The sequence below is a fragment of the Euwallacea similis genome, chromosome 2 (genome assembly GCF_039881205.1).
Source record: "Euwallacea similis isolate ESF13 chromosome 2, ESF131.1, whole genome shotgun sequence".
Classification (NCBI taxonomy): domain Eukaryota; kingdom Metazoa; phylum Arthropoda; class Insecta; order Coleoptera; family Curculionidae; genus Euwallacea; species Euwallacea similis.
In genome coordinates this window covers 5,224,989-5,246,997 of record NC_089610.1, presented here as the reverse complement: position 1 = coordinate 5,246,997, position 22,009 = coordinate 5,224,989, and the positions used below count along the sequence as shown (strand labels likewise).

General features: G+C 34.2%; 3 protein-coding genes across 3 annotated transcripts; 2 read left to right on the top strand and 1 right to left on the bottom strand.

Annotated features, from left to right (window-relative positions):
- Window positions 1–281: 281 nt before the first annotated feature.
- On the bottom strand, window positions 282–6,600 carry c11.1 (maestro heat like repeat family protein c11.1). Its single transcript, XM_066405722.1, has 11 exons — window positions 6,447–6,600; window positions 6,032–6,381; window positions 5,565–5,754; window positions 4,780–5,499; window positions 4,125–4,722; window positions 2,518–4,071; window positions 2,086–2,463; window positions 1,557–2,006; window positions 1,168–1,453; window positions 907–1,041; window positions 282–841 (listed from the first exon to the last, which is right to left on the bottom strand). Exons 1-11 carry the CDS (start codon window positions 6,475–6,477, stop codon window positions 590–592), a joined length of 4,944 nt encoding a protein of 1,647 aa, XP_066261819.1. The 5' UTR covers window positions 6,478–6,600; the 3' UTR covers window positions 282–589.
- A 227-nt stretch (window positions 6,601–6,827) lies between these two features.
- Membrin (golgi SNAP receptor complex member 2) lies at window positions 6,828–8,034 on the top strand. Its single transcript, XM_066402878.1, has 2 exons — window positions 6,828–7,136; window positions 7,528–8,034. The coding sequence occupies exons 1-2, from the start codon at window positions 7,003–7,005 to the stop codon at window positions 8,027–8,029; spliced, it is 636 nt and encodes a 211-aa protein (XP_066258975.1). The 5' UTR covers window positions 6,828–7,002; the 3' UTR covers window positions 8,030–8,034.
- A 775-nt stretch (window positions 8,035–8,809) lies between these two features.
- LOC136419257 (serine/threonine-protein phosphatase 2A activator-like) lies at window positions 8,810–11,020 on the top strand. Its single transcript, XM_066405469.1, has 7 exons — window positions 8,810–8,938; window positions 8,993–9,081; window positions 9,170–9,376; window positions 9,431–9,648; window positions 9,987–10,111; window positions 10,449–10,657; window positions 10,759–11,020. The coding sequence occupies exons 1-7, from the start codon at window positions 8,896–8,898 to the stop codon at window positions 10,960–10,962; spliced, it is 1,095 nt and encodes a 364-aa protein (XP_066261566.1). The 5' UTR covers window positions 8,810–8,895; the 3' UTR covers window positions 10,963–11,020.
- Window positions 11,021–22,009: the final 10,989 nt, after the last annotated feature.

The window sequence follows — 22,009 nt, the reverse complement described above, 5'->3', positions numbered from 1 at the left end:
AAAGCTATTAATTATGATAGCTGATAATCTGCCTTCTTCGAGCTATATAGGCTAAACCGCTAATGTACAAAGGACTTTTGATCGCCAAATGTGACTTTCTAGTTGCCCCTTCTTTGCTAACCGAATGCCAGACTCTTCCTATAGGCAAAGATAATGTTTATTAATAAGTGCTATATTTTTTAATACATATAATTGAAACGCAAATATATTTGAATAATATATTTCTTTTTTAGTATTAAAAATACCTAAATTAAACACAATAATAACAGCCATAAAATAGAACAAGGAAATTTTAAAACCATCAAAATAAGCTAAAATCTATATAGAAATCAAGTCTTAAGTAAAATCGCGTATTTTATATATCTATAAACAACAATATTAATAAAATTCTCCCTTTCTCTTTCAACCAAGGACATGATTGGATAAACCAATGAGTAAATAAAAATTGATAGTTATATCCAATGTTAAAAAATACTGATTTTTCACAGCAATAATATAATAAAGGTTTCAAACTAAGAATGAATGCCATATGTGGCTACAAATAAAGATTCATGAGGTAATTTCGTCCCCCACCTCTACTCCTATCAGTCTAATTAATGAAAAGATAAGAAATCGCTTGACTAGCCTTAACTCTAACTTCCTCAGCGTCATCTTGTAGTAATCTAATTAGCTTATCACAGACTGTATCTAATGACACTTTGGGCTTATTCTCCACAGATAATTCCGAATACAATAAACCCGTAACTAAAGCTGCATTACTTCTAATCGGGATCCATGGGCTTTTTAGATAAGACACACTCGTCATTACAAATAAATAAAACAAATCTTGAAGATCCTTGGACTGAAAATGAAACAAGAACGTATTGAAACGTCCAACAACTTACACGATTCAACAGAAAAACTTACCATTAGCTTGATTAAATCTTTAATGAAATCGGCGTAATGAAGGTTAGCTTCATCAATTAAATGATCCTGGATCATGTTATTTACTTCAGAACTATCTAAATGGGGCCCAACTTTTCTCAATGTATATTTACATGCCTGAAAGAAAAAAAACTTTTACAATGGATTCCTTATCGAACTTTTAAATGCACATTTTTATCAGAACTATCCGATTTAATTTAAGTACAGATTCACTTGAATATTCTGTGCATTTTCTCCACTGACCTTAACAACATAAATATCTGGATCGCACAAGTGAAGTAGTAACGTAATTATGTTTCCTTGAATTTGCTCTTTAAACGCCTCTAAATTAGTTTCTGGACTGAGAGAACTTGCCAAATCGCCTAATAATTGCAGCGAGGCCCGCCTCAACTGACAATCCTCTTGTCCGAACAACAGTTTTATTCGAACTGCTGCAGTTACTTGGAAAGAATGAAATTTATAACCTTCGAGGGCATTCAAAAGCTTGGAGAATGTAAGAAGGGATTCCAAAATCAGCTCAGTTTCGCTTCTGGAAAAGATATGAATGCAATAATGTATAAAACCATAAGTTAAAATAGTTCTGTTTATTTTTAACAGAATGGTAAATACTTTAACGGAATAATAACACATACCCTATGTTGTTGTAGTCCAAACTGTTCATCAACACTCCAAGAATTTGATTACAATATCGTGACACCAGCTCCCTGCTCAAATTTTCGGCTGCATACCCTAAACCTTCTAGCCCAATTTTCCGTACGGTGCAACTCTGATCCCCCTGTGCATCCATTATCATTTCCAAAAGATTCTCTATTAAAACCGTTTGTTCTTTCTGGTTGCCTTGTTTCAACAGGTAAGTGAAAAATGCCACTACTGCGATTTTCTGAGGCTCCAAGTCTGACCTTATAAAAGGACCGAGACAGGCCACAATCCAAGACAAAGATTGGGGCATGTCTGAACAAATGTTGTGAGTCAGGGTTTCCACTACTTTTAGAAACATAGTTCGGTCTTCAGTTGAGTCAAAGGTGTTGAAACAAAGAAGATTTGTTGCCATGTTCGTAAACTCACAACAGGTTAAGAAAAGTCTAAAACAATTATTTGATTACATTACAAACATGCACGTCTGCAGTAAAATAACTATTTAGATAATTGCTTTTGCCTCACCTAAACGTATCAAAAGCAACTTTGGCAGGATTCAATTTGTATGCATCCCTGTTGAGAATAAGTCCATATTTCTCCTTTTTATCGCTCAAACTTTTGACTGCCGGAGCGGAGCACCCAATGTAAGATGCTAAGCATATTAATAGCAATGAAAAAAACTCAGAAAACTGAGCTCTACAAGTCTCTTTGAGCTGTGAATTTTTCAATAGTTCGTGCAAGGCACATACTGCTTGAAGAGGCGACAAACTGGCAACCTTGATGTCACCGCTTCCTTGTGCTTCGTATAAAGGGGTGGTTTTTATCAATTTTTTAATATGGTCTAGAAGATCTAAGACGAGAGTATGGTCATTGGATAATACTGCCCAACAGTCGCAGATAGAACTGTAAAAATTAAACTAAATAAGGTTTAAATCCTTTAAGTAGTTTGATAAATACCTTTCGTAAGGCAGAGGTTGCATTAGTAAAATTCCCCCGACAATGCGGGAATGATGACTGGCAAAACTAGACAAAGCTCTCAAAGTTGATGACTTAGTCCTGGGACACTGAATTTTATCCAGTTGTGCCACGAGGGCTTCAGTCACATGAGCCACGTGATTCTGTATGCCATTTCCCTTATTCTTTAAAACAATATTGAGCACAACGCTAGTGCCATTCGAGCTGGAAGACTCGCAGTCTAACAAGGATTCTATTAGGCCATCTATAAGGTGGATGATTTGGAATTGTGGCAAATCCACTGAAATAATGTGGGCCAAATCGGATGTTAAGTTGAAAAGTAGCTTTGGATCCTCCGATTCGATGTTCTGCTGAATGTTACGCAAGCTGCTACTCAAGACTTTGTCGTGGTCTCGCATGTGCCCCTCGTATCGGCCAGCTATGCAGAGGACGAGGTAAACGCAATCAACTGCAACCTTTCTAATATTCTTAACAGGATCTGTGCACCTAGGAACGATCTTCGACAGTAAACTTCCAGTTTGGCTGAAAGTACTAGGAAGATCATGCGCAAAGCGCATATTATCTAAGTAGGTCTGGAGCACCAGTCTTAAAGTCTCGATTGCGGGCAACCGCTGTTCCGGTTTCTTCTTAGCCAACCATATTTCCAGAAGGGTTACGATCTCATCCAAAGTAGAAGGCGATAAGTCTTGCACGATTAGCTCTTGTATGAACTGATTTAGTTCTGTAAAACTTCTTGTTACACACGGAACCAGCTTAAGATCTCCGAAGTAGCTGTCTGAATTGTTGATATTAATTTTGCAATAAATCGATGAGGCGTTGTAAACGTTGTCAAAGAAAACCTTGACGAGTCTGATTCTCTCTTGGGATTCCAGTGGAAGAGGCAATTTGATCAGCGCAGTCATGGCGGAAATTATAATGGGAAACAATTCTATATAATCGGGGCCGCTGTGTAATTGCATCTGCTCGAACACTACATCTATAACTTTATCCCTTTCGATCATTTTTACATGCAAAGTGTTGCGGTTCGGGTGCATGGCGTCGGCAATACTTTGAATGGCTCGTAAACAGACCTTTTTTGTGGCAAACTCCTTGGAGTTTGCCAATTCATTCAAAACAAATTCCAGAACTTCACTTTCGATAACCCTCAGCAGATGCTCGCTCGGAGCTTCATTGCAAACTTCCGCGTAGCTATAAACTATTACATATCTCAACCTTTCAATTCCCAACTCATGTGTATGATTTTTCATAAATGAAAAAAACTTTGAGGACTTTTTTGAAATTATTTCCTTCCTAATGTGAGTTAATTTTTCCAAAACCAAGCGCAAATGGATACGGGATACGATACCTACGGCTTCCGCACAAGCATGGAGTTCTGAATAGTCTGTAAGTCGAACGTTTACTAACAGACTATCTAATGTGTGCATTACCGTCTCTTTCGTCTTGAGATAACAGAGAATTATAGCAATGAATTTAAGAAGAAATCGCTTTTCTACTAATTTGGTTTGAACCTCGTTTTTATCATATATTGGACTGTTCCTGGAATCGAAGATTCATACGGTATCGTACTTGAAAGTTAAATTAAAACTTACCTAGCGTTATTATAAAGTTCTAACTGACTTTGAGCCCTCGACAAGAGAACCTCATTAAAAGCTCCATTATTCACATTTTCCAAGAGGAAATTAATAAAATCAAACAACTGATCATGCCACTCAACGGAGTTAAATCCATCGTAGTTTTGATCCAAATATTTCGTTAACTGCGGTAGTTTAACATCCCAAACAGTTTTATAAAGAGATATGTCACATGGGGCAATATTCCTTAGGAAGTTCAAAATAAAAGTTCCTCTCAATAAAGGCAAGGGGTTGGACAAAAGTACCATACATCTAATAAAAGCAGCTTCACTGCTATGCACGGGGTCTTTCTTCGAAGCCAAATAAGTTAAAGACCGCAGTAAAATTACAATGGCATCGTCATAAGCGGTGCTTAAAAAGCACTTTAGCAGTAAGTGCCATAAGATGCTTTCCAATTCGGGTACTGTAGTTGTCAGGACGTAGAGGGCGTTGTCTGAGGAGGTTTGTATTTCTTGAAGTTCTTCGAGAGGGACGTCTGCATTTTTGGGGAGTGGTTGTCTGCAGCACATTTTCAAGATGAATTCCAAATAAAGCTCTGGTCCATCTGGGTTCAGATCTTCAAAAGTAATATATTCAACTTGATAGATTTACATTTAATATAGTTTTATTTTACCATTATTGATGAGGACTCTCTTGTGAGCCAAAGCAACAATAATCTTAACCAGAACTTTTTTTGTCTTCAAATGAGACCCAGCTAACATATCATTTATGTGCCTCAATATGTCCTTTATCCTTCTATGTATCGTCTGTTCTGCGCTATAAGCAATTAGATGTGTTATCACTATCAATGCTTTTAATTTATCTCTTTCGTTGTTGTTTTTCAAAAGAATCAAAAGTTTGTCGATGGTGGTATCAGTAAAATAAATAGCAATACACTCATAGCACCTCAAAACTTCCGAATGAGACCGCGCTGAATCTGGCTGAGCATAATCAGGATTGAGACATACCAAGTCTGATAAATGGTTTAAGATATTTGAAATCAGCGGTTCCAATAGCATGCCATTAACGCTTGCACCTTTCGTTAGAACCGCGTACAGGCACTTGGTGATAACGTAGGGATTTATATTTCTTTTATATAAACTCAGTAAGAGTGGGATTATTTTTGGTATTTGTTGAGATACTTTATCAATAGGCAATATTACAAAAATTGCTGATAATGCCTCTAGCACAGTCTCAACAACCTTAGGTTCTCTAGATTGAAGCCAAGATGAAAATAGCACGTCATAAGCCATTCCTAATTCTGTTTTGAATGATTCTGTTGTAATTGTAGGGTCAGGTGTTTGGTCAAGATTTGATACGTATTCTACCAAACTTTCACAAAAGTTTTGTAAGGCTGCAAATGGGAAAAATGTGTTCATTTTTCATCCTAATCATTTACAATCATAATCAGAAGCTTACCAAAGGCAAATGCTTGCTTCAAGTGATCTGTTCTTAATCCTCCCAACAGGGGTAACATAATACTTAATATATCTTTGAGATATGGAATTACCCCATAAGCATTGGTACTAGCCAATTCCCCCATAGTATGTGGAATTGTGTAATGCGGAATTACTCCTGCCTGCAGGTTCTTAAGCAGAGCGTCTGTTACCTTAATAATTTTTGATAAATGTTAAGTAGGAACAATCAAACAACTAATTCATGCTTATAGGTGTGATAACCTAAGGAGGTTATAAAAAATTAACTGCCAGTTTTAAAACTAGGATTGTATGACTGGGTTTTAATGTGCTACCAAAATTATTAAAACATAAGGCATATTCATTTTGTGATCCGCCAATCCCAAGGAATGTGCACACCTTGTGCGTAACTTAATATTAATTCTCAAAAATCAACTTTTAAGTACAAACTTTGAACACACTAAGACTTACCTGCAAATAATGCAATCTTCCCAAAGCAACTAAAACATCAGAAGCAGGCATTTGCACTCCAGGCTCATAAGAACTACACTCAGTCATTAATTTTAAGCTAAATTCGATGGTACTGATAACAGTATCACCATCAATATTCAAAATATGCTCTTTGCAGATTTTACTCATTAATCCTAATATGTGTCCCAAATGTTCATTGGTGGGCTTAGGAGTTTTCGAGCAAAAATCTGAGGAAGACATTAAGACCTGATTGGGGTGCTTCTCTGCCAGTTTCAATAAGGAACTGGACGCTGCTTCGAAAACTAAATGGCTTTTGTCTGCTAAGGAGTCGACTAGAACCCCAATTGCGACTGCAAAGCAAAGAATTTATGATTCACTGAGAATTGCAGAGTTTTTGGATAAAAGTTGAGTTTACCTTGCAACTGAGTTTCTGCAGCAGACTTCATTTTTCTAACTGCAGTTCTAAGTGAAGTTCGAAGTTTTAATGATTAACACGCACTTTTAGGATGTCTTTTAGCGCGTGTGATATCAGCAGCTTGGAAACACGCTTGAAATGAAATTAATTGAATAACCAATAGAATAATTACTCTTTTATCGCGAAAACAAACAAAAGTTTTATTTTATTTTATTATGTATATTAATTTCTTTCGTCTTTCTACTACTTTTGTCATTCCCCACTCAGCTCATGCGCTTCTGCTTGTTTTATCTTTATTATTTTAATTAGTAGATAAAGACAAAACATAATCTGAGTCTGTGCAGAAGATTAATCAGGAGCTCAGGTTTTTAACCTCACAATTTATTTGTTGCTGTTGTTTTGGTCAAGTTGGATACACGTAGTCAAAATCAAATTCTTCAAATATTTATTGATTAATTATTTATAATTTGATAATTATAAAATATTTTTCAAATAGTTTCATCATAAAGTGTAGTTAACATTAAGGTCGTTACAATTAGAGTAAAGTCACGACGATATGGAAGAGCTGTATAATCAAACCAACAAGTTAATACAACAAACCCAGCAAAGGTTCAAAGTTTTGGAAGGAAATGTGCCCAATGCTTTAGATGTCGAGGCTGAAATAAGCGAAAATATAAAACAAATTCAAAAGTGAGCCATAACAATATCTGCTAAACATACTTGCTCATCACATATCTGTAAAACCCATGGTTTCATACCAGCAGTCAAGTAAAACTCACCCTTAAATCATTGAGACAACTATATGAGTGCATAGAACTTACTAAATTTTGAGCTTTTCTCAGAGTTATTTTAGTCTGAAATGATCTTTATACTGCACTGATTTATTCAGTTTAAGAACTTCAATTACTTGAATATGTTCAAGTTTACTACTCATTAACTGTTTGGAGCATCTAATGTGCCATTTGTTTATTGCACTTCCCACTGCTTTAGTGAGGCCATGACCAGACACAACTGTTAACCTAAACTAACCTAAGAACTAAAATAAATATGTAGACCTTAAATGGATTGTTTTACATTTTAGCAACTGTGAAAGACTTGATTTGTATATTTACAAACTACCAATAGATCACAGGCAAAATGTGAAAATGCGAAGCGACCAACTGAAGTATGACAATCGCCACCTTCAAGCAGCACTAGAAGCTGCAAAGCAAAAGCGGACTAGACGAGAAAGTGCAGCAAATGAACGAGAGCAATTGCTTAACAGACGGTTTGCACCAAATCCAGATTTGACTACAATTAATATGGACTATTCAATACAACATCATGGATCCCTACTGAATGCCAATCAAGGTGTTGATGAGATGATTTATACTGGAGTAAACACTTTAGAATCTCTAAGATCACAAAGATCAGTTCTCAAAGGAGCCCACAAGAGGATTATGGATATGGCAAATACTTTAGGTTTGAGCAATCATACCATGAGGTTGATTGAGAAAAGGATTTCAGAAGATAAAGGTGTTTTTATAGCTGGTGTTGTGGTGACCTTTATTATTATAATTTTAGTTATAGTTTATTTAACTTGATATTAGTTGTACAGGGTGTCACTTTTAATGGTTTGGCTAGGTATGTCGCTTGGAAACGACAAGCAAGGAAGGAAAAAAGAATACCTACTTTCTTGATGTTTTGGTGTAAAAATAATATATAGAAAAGAGGTCCCAAAGCGCAAATTTAGTTAAATCACACCGCATTTACGATACCAAGACGCGTTGACTTTTCTATTGGTCTTCAATAATGCTTGTGGTACCTTGTGAAATCGTAGAATTTAAGACTCCCTGTACATGTTGCATTCCTATTTATATATGTATATTTCAGCAATTTTTTATCCATATGTTTTATTTATCTAATTTATTACCAAAATATAATGATTTATGTATTTTAATCATACGCCGAAAATAATCTAAAACACTAGCGGTTATAATAAACTGGGTGGGTTATAGGGTGCGAAAATGTTAACAAAAAGGTCATAATGGTCTGATTTAACTATGCGGTAAAATGATATAGCAATGTCCTTTTTAAAGCGTTCGGACTTCCAACTTCTTTAATTTATTTGAATTCATTTCAACGCGGTTAGCTAATTTATGGGAAGACAGGTTTGTAGATATGTAAGGGATTCTTATTGGCACACTTACACTAGTTTATCTTGTATTAACGTGGTACCAAGATTGAAAGACGTTAACGTCAAACAAGTCACTGTCGACTGTCTGTTTTTAATTTTAACTTTGGGATTTAAATTTTTAAGGATTGTTATTGTGATTTGAATTCTTTATTTTATATTATTATTAGTATAAACACTCTAAAAAATCTTAATAATATTAATAATAAATAATTTAGCTTTTTTTGCATATTGCAACTTCGATATATTGTTGTTTATTGCCTTAATCTGTAAGATATGGCATCTCTACCTCCCCATCCATCAAAATCCCTAGCTCTAGGTGTGTACATTATTTCCTTTAAAGATAATTTATAAAATTACGTTAAAATTATAGTTGCTGAAAATCATGCTTTCATAACTCCAACTAAACTGGTGAAAACTATGGATGATATGCAAAAATGGGAAAAATCTGAAGCATACTTTGTAAGTTCCGACAGTCCTTGTTTGTATGAGAGTTCTCTAAAGACTTTGAGATATAAAACATGAATTCGCATTAATAATACTTTCATAGGAGTACCTAGGATTCCTATTTGCCATAAACGACTCTATTAAAGGTGTCAGCAACACTAAAGGGAGTGAAAAGGCTTCCTTAAACATTAACAAAATTGTGGCTATGTTAGACACACTTAGTCAATGGGTGGATGAAATTCCCCCTGTACAGCAACCTCAGAGGTTTGGAAATGCTAGTTTTAAAACTTGGTATGGGCGTTTGAAAGAAGTAAGTCTCATTAGTTCTTACAAAGATTGCCAGTTTCTTTCTTATATACTTTAGCGAGCTATAAAGTTATTAGAAGGATTACTTCCACCAGAAGTTTATCGAGCAATCCCAGAAATATGTGTGTATTTAGAGGAAGGGTTTGGAAATGCCACAAGAATTGATTACGGCACTGGGCATGAACTATCATTTATAATGTTTTTATGCTCATTATATAAAATTGGATATTTGATTGAGACAGATTTTTCTGCCACAGCCTGTAAGGTTTTTGTTCGGTAAGTTGTTAGTTGTGTCCATGGGTATACATACTATTTGATTATATTATTAATATTAAATACAATACAATCTGAATAATCCAAACCTCTACCTTTACCTCCCCTCTGAAAGCTTTGGCTACCCACACTTTGGTTTTCTTTACTATGCATACGGTAATCTTGAATTTCAATGTTTTGTTAATCTCAATCTCTTTTTTATTTCTATATACATAGAATAAGTTTATCTATTTTTCTCTGCTACTATGATCAAGAATTTTGGAATTGTATCACATTCCAATTTTCTCCATTTTAAGGAAAATTTTAACGCATTAATAAAATGTCTTTCATTTATTAACAAGGTACTTAATTTTGGTAAGAAAGCTACAACAAACATACAGGATGGAGCCAGCAGGTAGTCATGGGGTGTGGAGTTTAGATGATTACCAGTTTGTACCTTTCATATGGGGCAGTTCTCAACTGATTGGTAAGTTAAATAAGAAAGATTTATATAAAGAATTTTATCCATTTTTTACAATTAGATTTTACAAAAAGGAAAATGTAATGCGTGCCTCTAATGCTGCAAATATTAACTTTAATTATTCAATAAAATTAAAACCCACATTTGCTTCCTCTTCCCACTCTTGGTACCAAAATCTTTATGATGGAAATTTTTATCCTTTTCTGCAATGAGAATTTTTATAAAAAGGCAAAAAGATTTTTTTCAGTTAGGTCATATGTAAATGTAAAATGTCTTATAATTTTCTCACATTTTTTTAGTAAAAATACAAAATACTTAAAATAATTTAGGCAATTATTTACAGCACATCCCAAGATTGAACCATCCATGTTTCTGAAGCCAGACATAGTCCATTCATTCTCAGAAGACTACATGTTCTTGAGCTGTATAAAATACATAAACCAAGTAAAGACTGGTCCATTTGCTGAGCATTCAAATCAGCTCTGGAGTATTAGTGCAGTGTCTAGCTGGTCAAAAATCAATTCAGGGTTAATTAAAATGTATAAAGCTGAAGTAAGTAGTTCTTTTATGTAAATATTCATGAGAGTGAGTTTTTTAATTGGTTCAGTGAAGAAAAGACCAGCATTAAATGTTTTAATTATTTTTGGTTTCAGGTTTTGTCAAAATTCCCCTTAGTTCAACATATAGTATTTGGTTCCCTGTTTACCCTCCAAAGGGCAGAACATGGTGCAAGTGTCCGTAAGCCAAGATTAGCCGATTATGGAAGTGCAGCCCCTGGAGGCTTTAAGGCACCTGTTCAATCAGAAAAGAACTCCAAAGAGTCCCACACTGTGCCAGAAAATACTGTTACCTCTTAGATTATTTTTCTTTATTTTTATACGTTTGTAACCAATAGTATAAAGCAGCTGTGATTTATGAAGATTTAATTATTTGCCACCCTTCGTGCAACATCAAGGTAAATTATTATTTGTGAATATAATTATTTAATTAGAATTGTTTGCTTGTAGTTTTTGATTATGCCACCTATGGAAAAGGCTTAGAATTGATGTTTTGCTGCTTGGCATGGAATGAATATACAATAATTTTAAGAGGGATATACAGATAAATAGTATGGGCATATTTGCTATGCTAAGACCAAGGTTTGAAGTTAAAAATTGTGTGTTGAGTATACATAGATAGAATTGTTTATTTAAATTTAAGATCCACTAGATCAATTTACTGGCAACTTTACCTAGAAGATAGTTTCCTTGGAAACTGATATATTTACTAATACTGTCCCCAATTTTACCGTATCAAATATTTTATCCATGTAGCGTCTTCAATTACCTAGTTTTGGGGAAATTGCCCAGTTTTCGAGTAGTTGCCTAGTTTTAATTATGGTTAATTACCTTGACATTGGTGACATTGATTATACGGTGACTACGCCAAGTATGGTTTAACGCTAATTACATTATATGTTCCAATAAGGTGACATTTGTTTTTAGTGGCTTAAAAACCTTTTATTACCTACAATCCACTGATCTATCAAAATGAGCTATCTATCAATTTTAAGGAATGCTACTGGAAGGAACTGCAAATTAATGTTGGTTGATACGTGAATAGAAAGATAATTCGGAAAACTAAAGTAAATATTAAATTGCTTGCTCGAAGTTCATGAAACTTGAAACAAAACATTATTAGTAACCGAGAGAATATATCAACAACAAGAAAAATTCCAACTTTCCTTTTTTACTAGAATACGAATTTTTCTATAAAAAATGTAAAATTTTATTACATGTTTAATATATTTTTATTACAAATTATATTAAAAACAGTTCAACCTCCACAAGTTCTTGTCCGACAACAAGGCTGGCAACAATGTGTATTGAATTTATTATCGGTATAGTGGTTCCCCCGTGGTAAATAACCGCGTTTTAATCGAGATTTAGCCGTATATTTATCGTTCATTCTGAAGCTCTCATTCATTCTGTTTCCGAATTAACCGGTATTTGTATCCTCTAAGAATACCTATAGAGACGAGAGACACGCAAAAAATGGTGGTACCAATTCCAAAAACCGAAGTGCGAGTTCGCTTAAACGACGTGAAGTCTTATGTCGGGAACCATCTAAACTTGAAATTCTCCCAGAATTTCGTTACGATATTTGTCGTTGGGAACTACTGTAGATTGAAAATTACCGAAAATTTTGGTGCGGTGAAAGTGACTGGAAACTACTGTGAAATTGAAATATCCCATGGGACCGGATCTGTACATTGCACAGGAAACAGCGGCACTATATGCCTGGGTCCAGGGGTCGATACTAAAAAAATTACGTATGTGGGATCAAATGGAAGGATCGTTTCCAAATTTTCAAAGGAGACTGCGTCAATGGGGCCTAACAAAAGTACCTCGTATCCTGAAACCTGCGTTACTCCCAAGCATGTGGAGCAATTTTTAAAAAACCTAGGTGTTAATGGAAAAATAATGGCTGACAATGCCTATATAGTGAAGAATAACATTAAACTACAAAACGGAGGTAGAACAAGTATAGACGTAAACAGCATCATTCATTTCTCAATTTAAACCACAATAAAATAGTAAATTTAGATGAAGTTCCTTAGCTTTTATACTATGCCAATGCTTATTAAGCTCAAAAAGTTTAAAGTTCCTGTATTTAAGCTAAAATAAAAATTATTTTTGCTAAAAGAGTATTAATAATAGATAAGTATTTATTTATTTATTTGATTATAAGGTTTTATGCATCAATTTCAAATTTTCAGTTTAAGGATGTTTGACGAATCTCACTATGGATGACTAAGTATAGGATTTTTCAAAGTTTCTTTGTGGTTTTTGGAAAACGATAAATTTTTTTAACATAATTGTTTCTAAAGTATCTTCACAAAAATGTATGTTTATTTGTACTCTTGCAACCAGGAATTTTTGTAAAACATTTTTGAAAGAAATATTAAATTTAAATCCGTAAAATATAGCGTGCATTTAGATTTCTTTGTTTTATTGTCAAGCAACGATACATGAAAAGGATAACGAAACGGGTTTCATTTCTTTAATTAGTCCTGAAACAACACTTTGACTATTAGATTTTTTTTTTATTAATAAAATTATATAAGTTTACTGTATTTAAGTTTTTCTGGCCCAAAAAGCGACTCGTATGTGTAATTTTCGGACGCAGCCCTTAAAAACAATTGACAGCTCCCTATAACTCTAATGAAAAATATCCTTAAGTTATGTTATAATATGTAAAATTTAAAGTTGAAAAAAACATTTTCTTATAAGTACGTCAAGACTTACGCATTTACCACGTGATCTAATTCATTTTGTATTTAAGTTCAGGACGTGCGGTCGTATATTTTAAACTGAAAAATAAATAATTCTAGTTATATCTATCCATAACCAATCACCAAAAGGGATTTTGCTTTTTTTAGTGCGCCACAAAATCTCGCTGACTAATCCCGATGCTATGCTCTTCTTCAAAAACTAAGGAAATTTCTCCTTCAGATTACCGCGGCATTACAGCAAGATCGTATAAATGGTATTTACCGAACTCAAAATTTTATCATTCATGCAGGCAATTTTGTTTACTACTGCCATAAATGATTGATCAATCTTCTATCACGCTCTTTAAAACTTAATAGGTTTTACTATCCCTCGAAAAATTCCCACTTTTCTTAGAAGTGTACGTTCTATTTTAAAAAATTAGAGATTATCTTTAGACATATTTGTATACGACAAAACACTCGACAGAAATAGCAATTTGGGAATCTCTTATGTGAATTACATGACGATCCTTTAATCCTTTATTACGCATTATAACTTATTTGTTAAGCTATTCCTTAATAGAAATATAAATATTTTCATAATCATGTTGCCAAGTTTCAAAAAGCAGGTACATTCAAGGATTTTATTTTCGCATTTTGAGAAACTAATGTTATTGATTAGAGAAAGTAATAAATGTACGCGAGATCAAGGAGAGAATAGAATTTCTACTTCAAAAACGAATCCGAGACTATTTTGATCTCGATCGCGGTCTTGGTGTGCCGGACTGATACTGTAAGTCGAGATTCTCGGAAGCCTCGATTTTCATTTTACTTGTATCCGAAAATTAAAAGAAAAAAGAAAATAGTCCCTTAGTACTTCATCGCGTTCTACGCAAAAAAATACCCCAAAAATTCCCTTTTTTCAAAATTACTTTCCATTTGATTTCAACTATTAAGAGTTACGGACTATTTACAAATTTTCCCACTTTCCGGGAAAGCAATTTTTAAACCTGATATGAGTTTGTTGAAAAATTCTCAAAATTGGCCAATTTGACAGTCTCAGTATTTCTTTCATTGTTCAAAATCCCAATAAACATATCATTTTTTATTAATTCCCTGCAAAACATATGTTTTTATTGTTTGGCATTGAACTTAGCATATGTACAAATGTTGAAACGCAGTTCGGGGATCCCGATTTTTAGGAACCAACAATTTCCTAGCTGGAAAATCCTTGAATATTTTTGAACATAAATATCAACCGTCTCAATAGCCCCATTTGTCATTTATTTGCGCTTTAGTTTAAAACCATGTTAAGTAAATATTTACAGCATTGCTAAGCATGGGGAAACATTTTTATCGTTATTTCGGAAGAAATGGCATTACCATATTATTGAACTATAAGTAAAATGTTGCATCATAGTTTCTAGAATAACGTGACGAAAACAATTCAGTTTTTACGAGCAAGTACTTTAATGTTTTATACAGGATGTTTAAAAATTCCTTTGTTAAACTTCAGGGTACGATTCTTTGGGTCGTTTCTGAAGAAGCATTGATAAGAACGTAGATATGTGTGTAATTCCACGACGGATAGCACTAAATGTCAGCTACATTAGTGACTTACCACACGAGTATTCGAAACAGAAGTTCACTCGATTGTCCCGATTATTATCGTTATTTTAAATTTACATTATTCCGTATTACGAATATCTTGCTTACTACCGCGCTAACAATTGATTGAATCATCTGAGAAGCGATGTCGGTACAAAACAAGCAAAAAACTTTACAGCCTGCTTTTTGCAAAGGAACAACTCAGGTCTAAACGATACGCCATACGAAATACTGCATTTAAATTTTAATATTTTTGAATACTGGAGGTACGGAAGGTACATACATTCTTATTTTGGACACATTGTATATAATACAGTGTCTCCAGCATGGGGATCTCGTATACGGTAACAGATACAAACTTGGTAAAATGGGAGAAAAATTGCTCATTCAAGAGAGTACTATCACGAATAAACCTACGTAATAAACATCCCACATCGGTGACGTATGCAGGTCTTCGAAGCGTTGCCCTCACCCCATTCGCATTATTTTATGTTACCGCCAGACTGCCACCCCCTGCCCTGTGTGGGCGGTGCGCTTACCCTCGTATCCATCGACTGTGGAGGCGGCGAATGGGCAAAACACCCTTAATCTACCTACACAAACACGTATTGCTGGGATTGAATTGCACGGTGGAAATCTCTGGATTGCCCATTTGTTCGTCTTCTTAGCAGATGCAAGTTGTAGAATAATAATTATTCTTGAATATGAATTATCATAAAATCATGAAATTATATTAAAAAGAATAAATAATCATTAAATTTAGCCGTCTGGTTTTATCGATAAAGCTGTATTCTGACAAGCAGATTTTTGTTTTGAGCGATTGATTGAAAGTAATCAAGAGTTTAACGTAATTTCTCAACTTTTTAATGGATTAATGACGAATTTAAATGAGTCAAATGTAATTCACTTAAATTTTATCGATCCAAAAATCCAATCGATCGCAAATGGATGAAGCTTGTTTGAAGTGTGTAAGTGTCGAACAAGCCAACTTCACCCGAACCGGTCTATTTTAACCAGGTCGATTCTGCGTGTCTTTGTTCAAAAAATTACATTAAACAATGAGAGCATTTTATTTTGCTTTATTTCATTTTATTGTTTGTTTATTTTAGTTTTTATTTTATTTAATTTCTTTTTGGTTAATTTTACTTTTGTTATTTTGTTTTCACTGTCTTGTGCTTATTGTTACTGCATTTACGCTCATAAGGTTAGCAGGAGTTTTGAGGAATTTTGTTTCTCATAACACAAAGGATCAGAACCTAGGAACCAATACTTGCAACATCGTACAGATCCAAGAACGTTGCAATACTTAAATACAGTATACGTTTACATATTTGCTGCACTGTTACATTATTCATTCACTATAAAAATTTCTAATAGGCGACTATAGCAAATTTCTTAACAATACGCTCACACTTAAGCTAAAAATAAGTAGTTAACAAAACTAATCAATATTGGTAGCTTTTTGACAAAAATGTTCAATATTCCGATTAAAGACAGTAATTCGCCTGAAACATGACTTATGTGGCTACTTTCTTAAATTGGACGAGGACGAAAATCATTCTAATAATAATAATTCTTAATTAAAGAAACCATTAAAGAGGACACAAGGATTGTGCGCGACAAACAGATCGATATAGAACAAAAATGGGTTTTGGTTTTGCGCACTCTTGTGGGGTTCGTGTCATAAAGCTAATAAGCGTTTGTAATTGCTTTTGGGCTAAGGTTGCCGATGAATTAAGTGCTTCATTTCTTTGTAAAGTTGTGTCCTAGTTAACATATATTGTTAACATCTATCGATGTTAACTGGGACTTAACACTACAAAGACATCGATACATGTTAATCGTACAAACATCGATAGGTGTTAAGTGTGGAAGTCCTTGTATACATGGTGTCCCAAAAACAATGAGGCAGATAGATGAGGATTGGAAACGATAGTGTAAAAAATAGAGCGATTCATTTTAGCTTACCTCATTCAAAGGTTACTTGTTTTCAGTCTATAGAATGTGATTTTTTATTAGCAGCATTTTACCTCACATGTGCAGTAAAATTTTTGACTGCACATAAAACAAAATGGCATGCGTCAGTGTCAGAAACTTTTGAGGGCAATATCGAACTGTGGACTTTGACATGCGCATGGTAAAACTTTTTACAGCACATATGAGAACTGATTTCTTTAGTTGTCTCCAAAATTTGATAAATTTACGTAACTTTTACGCAAACGTTCATCGGTTTCGACGATGACTTCAATAATTGCTGTGATGTACCTTTCAATATAATTTGAACATATTTCGGCTAACTCTAAATAACAGCCATATGCCTCACGTTCATTAATTACAATTTCGTTCTAAATTTATTGCGACAATATTTCATTGACAATATAATCATTCATAATCGCACTTATCCCAGATCCCGAACTGACAGTTGAAGCACTCGACTTGTTAATGAATACTCGTTATTGTATAGACACATTGATAATATTTTTTATAAAGCTGTGCTCAAACAAGTGAAATATAAGTAATTCCCCATTGAAAATAGTACAAATATTGCTGTAAGTAGTGTGAACAAGGAAATCTCAGGTTAAACAGGCATATGCACGATATTATTAGCGATGATATGTACCTACCCACCATAATACCGTTTTGTACAGGCTGATGACCATCTATAACATTCTTGTGTACTCGCTTGGAACAGTGGGAGAAGCTGTCGAAGGACATTTGGTTCTGTTTATACCGGACACTTAATTCTCAAATATTGTTTTAACACCTATTTTAGGCATCGTTTGCTTTCGACGAAAAGAATTTAAAGGAATGTTAAATTCAATTAGACACAGTAATACTTATTTGATAAGGTAGTTCTACTACTCATTAAATAGATATTCATAGGCGTGGTAAATTCCATAACGTAGCGATATCATATTAAAAATCTAACGTTTCGATTTGCGACATCCATTATCAATCATCATGTTTTTTTTTAGGCTCCATCTTGGATTTTCACATTTATTAATTTTTCTCTGATTGCAATGATGTATCACATATTAAAGTTCACTTTTGTAATTTGATGCAAATATCGAAGATCCTGTTTGACCGGCACGTTCACCAGAACTTTCCCCATTAGATTATTATTTATGACGATTTTTGTATACTCAAGTATTGAAATGTAACTAAATTTTGTCTAAAAATGAGATAACTAACCGACACTCTGGACGAGCGCTAAATGAATTTATCCCTCTAGTAAAATTACCTATACTTTCCCTTATCCATGTTACTTGGAATTCTTCCACACTTCAGAGACCGTACTATGTTTAATGGTAACTATCCAATAATAAAGGGTGATCATTACAAAAAAACCTCAAATAGACCTTGAAATGGCAGAGGCACGTCTGAGATCAATTCATCTGCGAGTTAGATGTGTATTTGATGGTAAACGGTAAATTATTCAATCAACGCGTTACGTTTACGGTGCAGCACTGCGAGGTTTTTTAATGATCATCCGTTATTAAAAAGTGAAAATTACCTACCTGCAGTGATTATTTTTCGTGATGTAAACAATCGTGTTTGACGTTAAAGTAAGTACGCAGATTTGTCTTCAACGAAAACCATTAACGATGTAAACCAAGCCAATCGATTGTCTGGTAATTTATGTAACCCGAAGGATGAAATGAAAGGATGCAGCTTAAATAAGCGAAACAAGAACAAAGAATATCGTCTTTGTTTGCTGAGCTGCTAATACTTATTTATAAAACGATTTAACGTTAAGAAAGTGCACGAAGAGTTTAAGGGAAATTTTTTTAATGTCGATCTACTTTCTCTTATACTACGTATAAATAGACGTTTATTGAAATATAGCTGATGTATGTAGTGAAATGCTTCTATTGTTAATCCTGATGGGATTTCCCTTCTCAATAAAAAAAATTACGGCCGTAATGAATCAGCCTTACTTACAAATTATGTATGTTCCATAGGGATAAAGTACAAATCACCTTAATTTCACACCTTTTACCCTACAGAAATTAAGGGAAATTCTCCGTTTAATTGAGTAGAAAATTTATTTTCTGCGCGAAATAGTTAAAATTTGGAATTTTTAGCGTTTACACAGAAACGAAATAGGTACAATGAATTTGAAGTAAGCAATAAAATTTCAAAATGGAAATGTGCACGCAAATTACCTTTGCGGTCATTCCACTGGTTGCAAATGATTATTACAGATATGTAAATAGAGAATGAAATTGAGCATAAATGGCTACAAAATATCCTTAGTTCACCCAAGCTTATCTACATTTTCAAAATTACAAAAAAATGACAAAAAAAGACTGAAAAAATGAAAAAAAAAAAGAAATCCATGGGGTTTACGTTTACGGACTCTGCGGTAGCAATGAGCAAAAACCTAATTTCAAAACATTAAAAACGGATTTGTCCAGGACTTTTCACGTCATGTTTAATTGATATAATATTAAATACACTTTTTAGATTAGACGTATAAAACGCCGATCACTGAGTAGATAGGTAACCAAAAATATCTCATACAGTTAGCCTTGAAATCTTGAGTACTCCAAAAGCAACAATTTCTAATTACGTGCTATCTACGTTTTTAGTTGGGGTTTTTACTTAGAAATTAAAAATCCAAAAATCCGGCTATTTTGATGACATGATTACAAAAATTGAAACCTGATGAACCCGAACTCATTTGAATTGACTCGATCCTATTAATTATAAAAAAATACCCAAAATCACAACACGTAACTACTTCCATCTTTTCGCATTTTGGAAATTCTTCCTGTTAAAACGAACCTCAAAAAATAAAAGTCCAGTAGTACTCCGCGTATACGACTCCGCACTACATGGAGCCTGCAGTATTTCCACTCTATCACAGATGGCGGAACTCGTACTTTAGCTACCTTTATTGTACTAGCGTAACTTAAGTAGTTTAATGGTCTTCGACCTGCGTGACTAAGTGACTAACGGCAGTACCTATACTCATCATTATAGCGTCAGTGTTAATATTCATGCTTCTATTATGATGTCAAAGACAAAACTGCGAACCTCAACACCATTATTTCGTTTGATTGGCACGTCGGAGTTGGAAAAAATAAATTTCAGATGTTTCACGATATTTAATTGATCGGTGATAAAAATTGAATTTAATGTGTACTTGAGAGCAATACCTAAGAGCACTTCGATGCCTGGTAGTGGCATCAGGTAAATTATGATAACAATTACAATGACGCCTATTTCTGACCTCGACAACATTGGCTGTGTTGCACGCATTTGAATCATGTCCTATTATGTTTCCGTGTGTAAAATTTATCTTTAGTTTGACGTAGGTTTCCACTTAATTGAAGAATAACGATAATTGTCAGGATATTCCGTATCACGTCTTGTTGAATGTGTTCAGAAAAAATTTTTACGCCAAACCTAATTGCCGCCAGGTTTCCTTAAGAGTGTACGAAGCGAACGTTTGAATAAACAATTTGTTTGTGTCATTAAACTGTTATTCAATTGTGATTCAACTTGTCATTTAACTTGTCATTCACCTTGTCATTCAACTCGTCATTCAACTCGTTTTAATATCAAATATCTCGTCAACCTCTAATTTGATTACCGAATGGTATATCTCCCTGATGCAATTTTATCCTATAAACCATCTCTGCTGTTAGATACGGATTTATATACCAAAGACTTCAGATAACACCAAGAAAATAAATTCGTGCGTTATATACCCTTCATATTCATTACGCTGGCTTCAAAAATACATTCGCTGTGTTTGTGAGGCGATTTGAAGCCCGCAAACTGGTTCAAAAATAAACTTCATTTTCCAATTTAAATTTGATTTGCACGCAAACTCTGGAGCATTGTACTGGCTCGTGATACAGTTTTTCAGAGGAAAAGTATTTCCGTCCTAACCGTCCGAAGTGAGTACGACCTTTTGGAATGTTTTATTTTAAATCAATTTTAAGTTTAATCTCCATGCGTCAGCATAACTCAGGTTATGAGGCAACATGTTGGTATATTTCATATTACCGACAATAAATCTATTTCGGTACTGTTAATTTGTGGATTTACGATTTTGAGAGATTTAAGAGGAGTTACCAGGTAAAACCCAAAGAGAAGTCGCGTTGTATTGCGCACTTCTTGCATAAATTCATCTATTCTCAGTTGTCCAGTCAGATGTTTGATGGTAAACAGTAAATGGCTTAATACTGTATACGCCATAGGTTTACATACCTTCGCTATATTTAAACGTAACCGCCTCTTGCGCTTTTTTATTGATCACCCGTTACAGAATGTTCACATTACCACAACCAAACTCAACTTTCCTTCTTATAGCCACCAACATATTCTTAAATCTGAACTGAAATTGTACCGTGTGTTGGTGAATGCGGTATTGTAGGTGGAAAATGTTTGTGACAGGTCATTCAGTGCACGATTCTACTGCATTCAGGTTGCAACAGTCAAGACAAACCTCAGTTAGCCATTAGCCGTTGATTTTAATTTTCTACGGTTGACCTGATAGGAAATGCCTTTACATCTTCAGATATTCCATTAAAGTAGACCGTTATTTCACTGCAAATCAGTTATTGTTTGAATAGGTACTGTTAAACGGAAGCGAAGTACTACCTAATTAATTTCTGCAGGAGATACACATATCGAAGCAATTTCACCAGTGAGTGTTTTATACAGAGAGTCTCCATTTTACGGCGCTTAGTAACACATATAAGAAAAATCCATTGGGGTCATGTCGGGAGAACTAGGTGGCCCACAAAAAAAAAGAACGTAAATAGATTTATTCGGTCAGGTTTAACTGATATTTTCTGCAAAATCAACCGCCGTGTATTGCGTGTAAAAATCTACGTGATTCATTTTGCCACATGTCCAATATTAAATGATGCAAGACAACATTCGATATTATACGATACCGTTCTGGATTAAAAGAAAAACTTGATAGTTAAATCGTGCATGGGGATAAGAAATATAGTATTGGGACACTCTGTAAAGTGACCATTCTTTGACAAATGATGTATAACCGTTTTTTAGATGGTAAGTAT

Excerpts from the sequence above, each read along its gene's own strand:
- c11.1 (XM_066405722.1), bottom strand. The coding sequence starts at position 6,477 with ATGAAGTCTGCTGCAGAAACTCAGTTGCAAG. Across the intron at positions 2,464-2,517 it reads CAACCTCTGCCTTACGAAAG|TTCTATCTGCGACTGTTGGG; the intron begins GTATTTATCAAA and ends TAATTTTTACAG. Across the intron at positions 842-906 it reads AAGATTTAATCAAGCTAATG|TCCAAGGATCTTCAAGATTT; the intron begins GTAAGTTTTTCT and ends TTTCATTTTCAG.
- Membrin (XM_066402878.1), top strand. The coding sequence starts at position 7,003 with ATGGAAGAGCTGTATAATCAAACCAACAAGTTAATACAACAAACCCAG. Across the intron at positions 7,137-7,527 it reads AATATAAAACAAATTCAAAA|CAACTGTGAAAGACTTGATT; the intron begins GTGAGCCATAAC and ends TTTACATTTTAG.
- LOC136419257 (XM_066405469.1), top strand. The coding sequence starts at position 8,896 with ATGGCATCTCTACCTCCCCATCCATCAAAATCCCTAGCTCTAG. Across the intron at positions 9,649-9,986 it reads GCCTGTAAGGTTTTTGTTCG|GTACTTAATTTTGGTAAGAA; the intron begins GTAAGTTGTTAG and ends TTTATTAACAAG. Across the intron at positions 10,112-10,448 it reads GGGCAGTTCTCAACTGATTG|CACATCCCAAGATTGAACCA; the intron begins GTAAGTTAAATA and ends AATTATTTACAG.